A 12,252-nucleotide genomic window follows, 5' to 3' on the forward strand; every position below is an offset into this window, starting at 1 on the left:
GCCACTTGGCACCTTTGCCCTGTCCCCCTGCCCCGGGGTCAGCGTTCCCACCTCTCTCCTGAGCCGGTGATGCTCCACAGGCACTGAGGTCCCTTCCTGGTGCTTCTGTGCAGAACCCAGGGGCAGAGCTGGGAGGCCAAACCTGCGGCCTCACACCGGGTCCTTATCAGCTGGTCAGGAATATTTACCCGCCGGTTTCCACCGGATAAAAATTCACTGGACAAACAGGAGCTCCCAGCTGGCCCCAGGGCGGTGGCACAGCAGGGACGTGGCTGAGGTGACATGCACCCGTGTCCCTGCTTCATCCCTGCTCTGTCCCCAGTGCCACAGGCGCCGAGGTGCCACAGGAGCATGAGGGACGTTGTCCCCACCTAAACTGAGCGTCCGAGGGCTGGTGACCCCCGTGTGCCCTCGTGTGCCAGGGCTGGGGACAGGGTCAGGGTCATGGATTGTCACCCTGTGTCACCGTGTGTCCCACGGCCGGGGGTGGGCAGTGTGGGGAGCTCACTGTGCTCTATGGGGGGCACCGACAACTGCTCCTACAAGGGCTGAGCTGAGTTGAGCTGAGCTGGTCTGGGACAAACTGAGCTGAGCAAAGCCCAGCTGAGCTGAGCTGAGTTGAGCTGGTCTGGGACAAACCGAGCTGAGCAAAGCCCAGCTGAGCTGAGCTGAGCCACACCAGGCTGAGCTGAGCTGAGCTGTGCTGAGAGCTGAGCTGGCACCAGCAGAGCCAAACAAGCTGTGCCAGGCTAAGCCGAGCCGAGCTTATCTGTGCCAGGCTGAGCCAAGTCAGGTTGAACTGACTCGGGCTGAGGGAAGCTGGGCTGGGCTGAGCCAAGACACGGCAAGTTGTGCTGGGCTGAGCTGACCAGTCTGTGCAAGGCTGAGCCAAACCGAACTGGGCCCACCCGAACCAAGCTGGGCCGAGCCGAGCCGGGCCGAGCGGAGCCGAGCGGAGCCGAACGCAGCCGAGCCGAGCCGATGGGGGCCGATCCCGCCCCAGCTGTCAGCGCACCGCCCCTCCCCCGCGGCCGAAGCGGCCCCGCCGCGCCCGCCCCTTTCCCTGCTCCCCATTGGCCAGCGCGGCCACCCGTTAGGGGCGGAGGCGCGTTCCCATTGGCGGGCGGGCACGTCCGTCCGCGCCGCGGCCCCGCCCCCTTTTCCGCCTGGCTCCGCGGCGCTGGAAACTTTGCGGGCGGCGCAGTCGGGAGCGGCTCCCGCAGCGCCCGCACGCCCGGCCCCGCACCGCGCCGACCCCCGCGCCGCCCCTCACCGTCCCGCCCGGCCCCGCACGGCGCGGGCAGCGCCGCCCCTCCGCGCTCCGCCGCCGCCGCCCGGCCATGCGCGCCCGCTGAGCCGCAGCAGAGGCGGCCGCCCTGCGCTCCGCTCCCGCTTTTGATTTTTCCTGCTGTCTTCGTTGGGGTTCTGTGTTGGTTTTTTGCGTTCGCGTGACGCCCCCCGCGGGCGCGGGGCGGCGGCGATGGGCGCGGCGGCGGGCGGGCGCTCCGCGGGGCGCTGAGCGGGCGCGCAGCGGGCGCGGGCCGCGCCATGGCCGCCAAGGACAATCCCTGCAGGAAGTTCCAGGCCAACATCTTCAACAAGAGCAAGTGCCAGAACTGCTTCAAGCCCCGCGAGTCCCACCTGCTCAACGACGAGGACCTCAACCAGGTGGGACCTTACCCCCAAACCCACTGTTTCCCCCCCAGAATCTAGCCCGGCGTCCCGCCCCTAGGGTGCCCTGGGTCTCCGTGCGGTGTCCGCTGGCACCGTGGGTAGCCTGGGGTCCCACAGGTACCTTGGCAGCCCCCTGGGTAGGTTAGGGTCCCATGGGTGTCCCGATGGATAGTATAGGGTCCCACGGATAGAACGGGGTGCCACGCGTGCCTGCTGTCCCCGTGGTTAGCACAGGATCCCATGGGATCCCCAGAGGTCCCCCAGGGTGCCTGCTGGACACTGATATTGTAGGGTCCTGTGGGTGCCTGTGGCTCCCGCAGATACCGTGGGATCAGGTCAGGGATGCTGTGGGGTCCCATGGATAGCACAGGGACCTGCAGGTATCGTTGTATTCCATGAGGTGTTGTGGAACTCCAAGGGTGCTCCCTGGTCCCATAGGGTATCTAAAAACACCCATGGGGTGTTCACTGATCCTACAGATAGCCCAGGGACCCACAGGTATCCGTGAATTCTGTGGGGTGTTCTGGAGCCCCACTGGTGCACTCTGGTCCCATAAAGTGTCCAGGAGTCCCATGGGGTGCCTGCTGACCCCGTGGGTGGTGCGTGGTCCTATGGAGTGCCTGCTGACCCCATTGATAGCACAGGGACCCACATGTATTTGTAGATTCCATGGGGTGTCCAGGAGCCCCGTGGTTGCTCTCTGGTGCCATAGGGTATCCAGGTATTCCAGCAGGTGCCTGCTGGTCCCGTGTGTAGCGTGTGGTCCCTTGGGGTGCCTGCTGACCCCACAGACAGCACAGGGACTCACAGCTATTTGCAAAGTCCACGGGATGTCCAGGAGCGCTTTGGGTGCTCTCCGGTCCCACAGGGTGTCCAGGGATCCCATGGGATGCCTGCTGACCCCACAGATTCCAGGTGTCCCACGGAGCCCCCACAGTGCCCACTGGTCCCTGAGGCCATGGCTCACCCCAGTGCCACCTTCCCGGGGGCCTCAGCCCCTGAGGCCATTTAGGGTCCCGCACCAGCACTTGGGGTGATCCCGTCCCCTCCTGGGGTGCACGGCAGCAGGTGGGGGGGTGTCCTGTGATCTCCATCAGGCGATCCAGAAAGTCCTGGGAAAGACTCGGCTGAAAACAGAACGTCCCCTCCTGGACGTGCCGGACATGATCCCCCTGCCCTACAACCCCCTGCTCTCCCGGGGACGCGCGAAGGGGACCCCAGCCCTTTTCCGGAGAGGGTTCAGCGCTGGGGGGCTGCCAGGGCTGGGCCTTCCTCCTCTTCCTCCTCTTCCTCCTCTTCCTCCTCTTCCTCCTCTTCCTCCTCTTCCTCCTCTTCCTCCTCTTCCTCCTCTTCCTCCTCTTCCTCCTCTTCCTCCCAGGCCTCACGCAGGCCCGAGGCCGGCGCTCCCATGGCAGGGGGTGTTTGGGACATGGGGGACGTTTTTGGGATGCGGGGCCCCGTCCGTGGTGTTGGGGTGAGGGGAACAGGGCCGCCCTCCCTCCTCCCACACCTTTCTGGGCCAGGGCTGCCATCCCCGCTCCCGATCCTATTATGGCAATGAGATCAGACATATTGCTGCGCTCGCTGTGGAGGGGGGGGCGGCGGAGGGGGGGGGGGGTTGCATCGTGAAATCTGAGGGCTAATATGGAAAAAATGTAACTGGAAAAAAATGCCGTGGTGTGTGCGGGAAAGGGGCGGGCGGCGCGGAGCGTCGCGGCCGTGCCCAGACAAAGGAGCCATCCCGGAGGGGGCTCGGCAAGAGCCCCCCGCTCCCGGCCGGCCCCTTCCCGCTGCCCGGGGATTGCGCTGCCTCCTGGTGCAAAGCTTATTTACTTTTGTTGGGGGGCTCAAAGCACCGCACGCAGCCCGCCGTAGTGCCTGCCTGCCCTGCCACGGGGGCCACCCACCTCTCTGGGGACCCAGGGACGCGTTTCGGGCAGCCCCCTCGTTGGCTTTGTTCCCGTCGGGGTGATGGGTGGCCCTGGGGGGGCTGCCCTCGCGTCCGGTTCCCATGGGGTCGGGGTCAGCGCCGTGGCCGGATCCAGGCCCTGCGCGGGGGGCTCCGGTTGGGAAAACGGCGCGATCCTGCTCGGCTTCTCCCTTGCAGCTGGGGTGAAGTAATCCCGCTTCCCAGATAAGATGGTGGCTGTGGTAGCGTGTGATGCACGCACGCACCTCCCGCCCTGCCCGCAGCTCCCCGTGACCAGCAGCCCCCCGACCGCGGCCACCCCGGCGCTTCCCCGCCACCCTGCCCGCCTCCCCTCCCAGTTTCTGCCCCGTTGGATGTGGGGGTGTGCTCGCTCCGAAGCACACCCAGGAATAGCGGTTCATTTAACAGCTCTGAATGTTTCTGCCTTTTTCACTCAAACATTTTAGGGTTGGGTTGTGGGGGGTCCCACTCTGCAACGTGGGGCGTCAGTGCCCAGTAGGTCCTGCTCGCCTCGTGGACAGGGACAGTGTTGGTGATTACCTAGAATCAGGCTAGAAAAGTCTTTTGGAGTCATCTGACCTTTGTACTTGGCTTGGAGGAAAGGTGAAGGTACTTCACACTTACGCACTCGTGTCCCTTTTGGATTTTTACTAGATAAAAATACCTGTGTGCGTGTCAGGAGCTGCCCCCGCTGCTTCCTGGGATGCTGCAGGGCGCTGGAGCCGCTCGGGGCAGAGACCAAGAGTGTTTGCAAAGAGTCACAAATATTTAGTGGTAGTAGTGGATTTCCGTCGTACTCGGGAACCAGCTTAGGAATGGGGCTGGGAGGGGGGAAATCCAGCCCCAAACATCAGGATTAATGAGCTGGAGCTCTCTAATAATAATCAGACTTAGCACTTCCAACTTCAAAGGGCTGTGCGGACACTAAGTCCCTAATCCTGGGAGCGCTGCGTTCACGAGTTGTTTTTGTGCGTGGCTCTGCTGCCGGACGGGGCTCGGTGTGATTTGGGGCAGCTACATGTGGTCCCACCACCTGTCGGAGATGTGACTGTCCCCTCCCAGGGCTGCAGGTGGGAGGTGATGTGCCCTTGCCCCCCACAGTCTGTGTTTGACCTTCTGGGGTGCCCACACGGCATGGGAAAAACTGGGTCAGTCAGCGCAGCTGTTCTCCCTTTGGGAAAATCTGTTGCTGTGGGTAGTGGGCTGTCAGATCCCTTGATCCTGTGTGGTGGCAGGATCTGGCTGTTGGCAGACGTGGTGCTGTTGGTGGCTGTGCCACCCACCTGTTGCCAGCTTGTCTTATGCTGCTCCTTTCCCATCCAGGGAGAAATTCCCTTTTTGTGGGAATTTCCACTTTCCTGGCGAGACATGCCCATGCTGGCGCTGCACGGTCCCTCTGTAACCACCTGCAAACCTCATATGGAGCTCAACTTTCCAGAACCTGCCCTGGGAGGATGGATGGTTCCCAGGGTCCCCCTCCTGTCTCCAAGAGAAAGCCAGCCTGTCCAGTGGGACCCTTTTCCCAAGCAGCCACCCAAGACTCTCGTGGGGGTATCCCCGTGGGGTCCCTGCTCTCCATGCTGGCTGTTCCAGGCCAATCCCTGTCTGCACACACATGCCCTTGGTCCGTGAGATGAAGCTCCCAACAACATGGGACAGGCTGGGAATTAACCTAAAAATTTCGCCTGGCCTGAATTGGAAGAAGAGCAGAGTGTAAAACAGTTGCTTTTAATTTTCTCCATGCATTTGCTCTCTCGGGGCGCGGGGACTGGCACAGATAGAGGAATTTTAGGACGTCTTTCCAGCTACCAGTGTCTTTTTTTTCCCCCTTTTTTTCTTCTTATTAGACATCATGGCATAGATGCCCAGAGGACCACCCAGTTAGAAAATAAAGCTTGCAGACTTTTCCCACTGCCTCTTCCTGTGACACCCCTGCCCAGTGACAGGGAGTGGTTATTTCCATCTCTTCTCCATTGGACATTATCACTTTCCTACTGTTCTGGATGTTGAGCAGCTGGTGGCCAGCAGCCTTGAGGCTGCAGCGTGTCAGCGTTGGGTCACAGGCTTGGCTTTGCTATGGGACATTGCATCCATGGGGCTGGGATGCCCTGTGCTGCAGAGGTCTTGTCCTGACCCCTTACATTGTCCAAAGGGTGACAGGGTGAGGGATCATGTCCCAGCCACACTTCTCCCTCCAGCTCTGCTCCTTTTTGGGAGGAAAAGCCCCCATTTTCCTGGAAAGCAGCCCCCGCGCTTGCATTCCCTGCTCCCTGCTGCTTGTATCATGCTGCAAAAATCCGCCTCTACTTGACTGATTATTAGCACTGAACGGGGGAGATTTCTCTGCAAATGTCAAATTTGCCTCTGTCGGTGGCTGTGGAGGGCAGGGACTTGGAGGGCACAGCCAAGGGGGCTTGGGGGGCAGGGTTATGGTGGCTCTGCCCTATGGGCAGCATCCCATCCTTGGACAGCGACGTGCAGGCAGGGAGGGCAGTGGGCACTCGGAAGCTGTGTTGGATGCTGACGTTGATTTGGGGTGCACTTGAACCTCCACCTGGCCCAAGGGAAGGGACGTGGTGGCGCCTTTGGGTGCTGGAGAACCATCCCCTTTGCGCACTCACTTGCTGCTGGGTTTTTGCATGGCGCCACGCCTTATCTGCGCCGGCACCCGACAAAGTGATAAATCCCCTCTCCAGCACTGTGGAGAGATGTTGCGGCTTCTCCCAGGCGCTGAGGCAGGCCAGTGGTGGGAAGTGGTTAGATATGCCTGCTCGCTGCCAGGCACACCGGCTTCAGGGCTGCTCGAGAAGGAGCTGGAATTGCAAAGTCCTTTCTGTCCTGCTTTGTTTTGTTGCTGTTTGACCAATTCCCTGTGCATGCCGCAGCCGGCCTCGGCCAGCCCTTGCTCCGACTGCCCCAGGCGATGGCAGCGCTCCCTCGGACCCCAGCACAGCCCTGGGACCAGGGGTGTTTGCAGAAGGGGGATGGCTGTTTGCACGAAGGGTGAATTCTTCCTGTTCCTCTGGTCGGTCGGTCACTCCCACTGCCCACACAGCAAACTGTTCGGGCAGCTCTGTCCTTTGGGTTTTGCTGATACCTGGGTCGGCGCTAGCGTTGTGCCAGGAGAGGCTGTGCCATGCACAGTGCCCACCAGCTGGCCCGTGGCAGTGGCACTTGGTGCTCCTTGTGCCCCAAGTCCAGTCTACCCAGTCTGGTTTGGCCTTGTGCTGCATGTGGAGATGTGTTGGTGGTGAAATCCTGTCCTGGGATTTGCAGCTCTGGCAGTGGCCGACTCATGTCCGCCTTGTGCAAATGTGTTTTGGCAGAAGAGCAGGATATGGATGGAGAGGGGAGTCTCCCCATCATCCTGGAGCTGCCCAGGTCTCGTCCTGGAAAAAGCACTGTTTGGGCTGAACCCAGGGGCAGTGAGCAGCCACTTGGATGAGGATCTGGGGGATGGGTGAATGTTTTTGCTTCAGGAATGGTTGTGGATGCTCAGAGGCAGCACTGCAGCCTCCGCACTGGGGTTTGTCGTCACCAGGTGACAGATAGCAGAGGGGAAATATTGTACAGGCAGGGAAACAGGGATGTAAGCAGCTTAACTACTGAGCCTGGGCTTCATCCCGGCCCTTGGGATTGCTGCTGGAGTGTGGATTTGCACAGCAGTGTTTGTGGAGCCTCCCGACAGCCGTGGTCCTGGGTCTCTGGTGGGTCTCCATCTGCCATCCCACTGGGAGCACACAGAATGTCAAGCGATGCTTGTCTCTCAGTTCCTAGAAGCCATGCTGTGGGCAGGAACACCTGCTTGGGTATTGCATCCCATTCCCTCCCTGAACACCGTGTCACCTTCCCCATTCCTGCCGAGTGACGGCTGCTCCGACTCATCCATCAGCGATGTTCTCTTGGCTCCAAGGTGTGCAAAACTGAGAGCAGAGCTGGAACGGCCCAGATTTCCTATTTTGAGGTTACAACCACAGTATTTGTGGTGACTTTCTCCTTGAACTGTGCCAGAAACGGGTCCCTTCCTCTGGGGAGCTCTGAGTGGATCAGGAGACAGCACACAGGCAACGATGACCTTACTGTCCCCCCTCTCTGGGTCTGGATGAGAGCTGTCACCCCGCTGTGCTCCCCTGAGTGTGGGAAGCAGCAGATGCTGCTGTCAGAGGCTTCCTTGGTGAATATTAGGGCTGACCCATTAAGGTGATGGAACAAGTTCTACCTTGGATCCACCCACAGCCTTGATCAGGTTGGGTACATCATTCTTTTGTGGGGCTGCTGGAAGCCCTGGCATTGCTTCCCTGGTGCACAGGGCTCCCTGCTCCCAGTGCTGGAGGCAGAGCCTAAAGCTCAGATGCAACAGTCCATTTTTCTTCCCCTTCCCGCTCAGTTGCCAAGCCTGAACAAAACAAGCCCTGCCTCCACCCGAGACAGGCTGATTACGTCTGCCGGCAGCCTAAACAGATTATCCCTCCCGCCACGCGCTCGGAGCCAGGAGTCTCTCCCGGCGATGGATTCGGACTTCCCTCTGAACATGTGGGGGTGGGTGGGCACTGGCTGTGGAGGCATCCCAGCCCACCTGGGTGTCCAGCACCCCAGCGGGGATGTGGCTACTCTGCCGTGGGGTTGAGTCTGGACCCTAAGGGGGGATGTGGGTGTTGGTACAGCTCTCCTGTTCCACCTTGTGCAATGAGCTCCTGCAGCACTGTGAGGCCGGCACAGTGTGGCTCTGCTGAATCTTGCGTGTCTGGCTGGTTTGCATGCAGAGGGAAGAGCTGAAGGGCACCACCAAAACCACAGGAGGTGTGAAAGCCTATCCAGCAGGCAGCTAGTTGGTGTCACAGCCCACCTCCAGCCCTATGACTTGGCACTCCATGGGCTGCCACGCTCCTGTGACCCATCCTGCCCTCTGGAAGTGGGTGCCCTGTGGCCCTGGCGGTGTGCAGGGGTTCCTGTATCAGCCTGGGCTCTGGGAAGTGATGAGTGGCTCTGCACGTCCTTCAAGCCCAGTTCCCTGTCTGCTGGGAATTGTGTTCCCAGTGCTGGTGGAGCTGGTTGGGGTGGTTTGTCCATGCCTGGGCAGCATCAGCACAGCAGCCTGACAGCTTTGTGTAAACCCAGCTGGGGCCGCTTCCTTCTCTGCTTCCTCCCACCCGCCGTGCTGCCGGCGCTGGGCTGGTGGCAGCATCCTCCCCCTGGATGCACTGTAGGCCCGTGGGCTGAGGGGATGGAAGCAGTGGCTGGAACTGAGAGCAGGAGAGGCGCTGGTGTGCCCCACAGCCCAGCTCCAGTGTCAGATCAAAGGTGGGATGCGATACCTGGACACTCCCAGAGGTGTGACAGGAAGCGGAGCGGTGACGTGGGGGTTGTTTCTGCCTGAGTCAGCCTCCAGCAGTCCCAGGGATGGAACCAGGCGCTGTGGGGCTGCAAACCGGCCGCACCTCTCACGTGATGGTGGGGTGAGCGTCACCCCACCCCAGCTCCATCAGCAGCCGCTCTCCACTCTGCTTTCCCACAGCATTTTGTGCTCACCCTCCGGCCAGGTACCTTCTGGATAAAAGCAAAGCCACCCACCCAGTGCCTGAGCACCCTGTGTGGCTGCTACCTGTGGAGAAACTACGTGGAGCTGCCCTTTGGATATCACCAGAACTGCCAGGAGGCAAGCGGGGCCCTGCGTGGTCAAAGGCATCCTGGGAAACCCTGAGGTTGTTCGAACACCATCCCTAAATGTGAAGTTGGACAAATCTCCTTGGAAGAGGGAATTTTTGCTCTGAGGTCTTGCTCAGTGCTGGTTGTTGCATTTTCTTCTTCTTGAGGAGCTTTCCAGAGGAAGCCAAGCCAGTGGAAAGGACGTGTGATTCCAGCTCCATCCTGGTGCTCCAGCACCGCCCGTGACCTGCCTCCCACATCGGGTTTATTTTAAACCTTGCTTCAGCAGGGCCATTCCAATGCAGGTGTGATGAGCTTATTTCAGACACCTTGTGTGCTAATTCATATCCCTTTCATTTAGGCTTGTATCTCTCTGGGCATTTGCTTGGTTTTAGAAGGAGCTTGTTTTGGTTTGGCTTTAAAAAGCGCTGCTGTGTGTTCATTTGTTGATGGGTGGAACCAGGCTGCCCACGCTGCCTGGCTCTAATTCATACCTTTCAGCTATTTTGGTTTCAATATCTGGAATTGGATGCTTCTGCCAAAGTAAGTGTAGCCCACTGGTGGTTTTTTATGATGCTGGTACAGAAATGACCATGTTCTGTGTTAAGGGTGTGTATTTCAGGTGCTCGGTGTTTATTTACAGACAGTTGGAGCTAAAATTGGAATGGCTGAAGGCAAAATGATGTCTGCTGGGGGGTGTGAGCCAGGCTGAGGTAGGGCAGGACTTCATGCCTGTAATACTGGGTTAAGGCTGCTTGCTGCTAGCCCTGGTGATAATGTCCCCTGTTGGTTTCACAGTTACTTTGTCCCTGGTATGTCACTGGGACCTGCCTGCTGCTTGTCACACAGGCTGGATGCTGTGGGGTGCTTGGAGTGGCTGCAGTGCTGTGGCTTGTGTCAGGGAGAGTTTTTGCTCATGGGACTTTGCTGGGTTGAGCACTTGGTCTTGGTCAGGAGCTGTGCTGGGGCATGGAGGGGGAAACTGGGGGATGGAAAAACGGGGATGGAGGAGAGCTGAGCCCTGCCAGCAGCTCGGCTGTCCGGAGCATCACCAGGGTGCTGCCCTGGTGTGGTGGTGCCAAGTGCTGGGGATGTCATGTGCTGTTGTCACTGTCGTCCTCTTGTTTCTGCATGGTGGAGGCCACTCCTAAGATCTTCCCAAGCCCCAGCTGCTCAGCACTCACCCCAAATTTTCTCATGGGAATTTGGGGACCCCATTTCCTGTCACAGTGACCCATTGAAGGGTCTCGGATGGGTCATCATTAGTGATTTGCAATTCTGCTTTTCCCCTGTAAAACACGAGAGACATTTGGGATGTTTGGCTCTTCCCAGGCCACACTGGTGGCCGTGGCCACATCTCAGCATGGTGGGGAGCGTTGGGATCCCCCGCTCCGGAGTCCTCCCACCGCGTGGGCACGGATGCGTCACGGGCGGCTTTGGGTGGGGGCGCGGGGCAGGGTGTGCCGGGGGAGTGGCAGAGCCTGGCTCACCTGCGGGGCGCTGGCAGCGTGGGCGGCACGGAGTCGGGCACGGAGCTGGGCACGGAGCGGTGCCGAGCAGCTGGAGGTGGCATGGGGGCCACGGGCGAGCAGGGCAGCAGCATCCAGGTGAGCTGGGCAGGGGTGACGGGGGGCTCCGGGCTCTTTGCCAAACCTAGGGAGGGTTGTGGTGCTCACAGGTGCCTTTCTGTGCCCCCACTGTGGTCGTGGGAACAGGTGTAGGGGTGCCCTGGGCCCCCATAACTCCCCCAAAATTGGATCCCAATCCCAGCGCTTTGTTTTCATTGGTTTAAATCTCATTTAAAGGGGAAAGGAAGGAAGATCTTCTCAAATCATGTTTTCCCAGCTGCTGGGAGAGCAACACCTCGAGCTGGTATGTCATATTGTGGAGGGGATAAGAGATTTTGTTATTTCTTTTCACTTTATAAACAGTAAAAGGTCTCCTCCGGCGTGTTTCCAGTTTGCTTACTCAGTGCTTCATGCATTTGACAGTTTCTGGTGCATAGGCAGTTTCTTCTATTGTTTGCAGGGATTTTTCCAGAGGGGAAACTTTTTTTTTAAATTACAAAACCACAGAAACTGGCAGGAGGAATCTAGGGGAGGTACCAAATTGGAAACAGTTTTAAACTTTAAGGAACAGAAAAGAAAGAAAGCAACAAGATTAACGGAATCAGTTAGAGAAGAGCTGGGAGTGTGTGTCCTTGTGACTTTTTGGCTGGGCCAGGATGGACGTGCATGGATGTTCCATGGTGGAAAGCAGTGTTCCCAGACCCAGGGTCTCCTGAAGCTGGATCTGCTCTGGGTTTCCTCCCTCCTGGTCTGACTGGGTATCTGTGGAGCCGCCTTACTGGTGTGGCAATGTCTTGCCACTCTTGCAGCAGGATTTGGCCCCAGCCCTTGCCAGGTGTTGGCTCATCGTTTACAGCTTGACAAGGCAGCGGGAGCGGTGCCCACAGGAGTTTGCGTGGGAGGACATGCCCGGTGCCCATCCCCATCCCACCGCTTGCCGTGGCATGGGTCAGCTTCACCCTGTCCACTTCTGCATCCAAGCCACCGGTGCAAAGAGCCTGGATTTTTTTTTTTTTTTCCCACTGACATACGGCAGTGCTGCAAGGTTCTTTCCAAGTATTCTTTCCCTTTCTCTTCCCGGCTGGCTGAATGGGCTGTTTTCCCTCCTCCTGGCTCTGACCTTCCTGTGTGCTCGCCGTGGGCCGCTGGACGCTGCTGGCAGGGGGAGTGGGCTGGCAGGGGCTGCCCCTGCAGGGAAGCAGGAGTTGGATGTGCACAGCACGGGAAGCGGCTGGGAGCTGGAGAACTGCCAGAGCTGGGTAGTTTTTCCTCTCTTAATTAACGAACGGAAAACATCGAGCTCTCCTTTGGAGTGTGTTTTTGCTTTGGAGAAGAGGCACGCTGCCGATGGCGACGGGAAGAGCCGCGGTGGGGATGGGCTCTGCCGCTCGGCAGCACCCGGGAGGTTGGTGCTCCGGGCACGGTGCCATGCAG

The 12,252-nt window shown here is 59.4% G+C and overlaps 1 protein-coding gene across 8 annotated transcripts in view; it reads left to right on the forward strand.

Annotated features, from left to right (window-relative positions):
- Positions 1 to 1,311: 1,311 nt before the first annotated feature.
- The window catches only part of MPRIP (myosin phosphatase Rho interacting protein), a 77,470-nt gene continuing 66,529 nt past the window's right edge, over positions 1,312 to 12,252 (forward strand). For 4 of the 8 annotated variants that reach the window (XM_053957451.1, XM_053957453.1, XM_053957454.1 and 1 more), the window contains exon 1: positions 1,314 to 1,668. In XM_053957451.1, coding sequence (XP_053813426.1) covers positions 1,549 to 1,668 — 120 coding nt within the window. In that variant the 5' untranslated portion in view covers positions 1,314 to 1,548. Of the gene's footprint in view, positions 1,669 to 12,252 lie in introns of all 8 variants that reach the window. The other 4 variants (XM_053957456.1, XM_053957455.1, XM_053957458.1 and 1 more) reach the window with 4 other exon arrangements.

This window comes from Vidua chalybeata, chromosome 16, assembly GCF_026979565.1.
Source record: "Vidua chalybeata isolate OUT-0048 chromosome 16, bVidCha1 merged haplotype, whole genome shotgun sequence".
In the NCBI taxonomy this organism is placed as follows: Eukaryota; Metazoa; Chordata; class Aves; order Passeriformes; family Viduidae; genus Vidua; species Vidua chalybeata.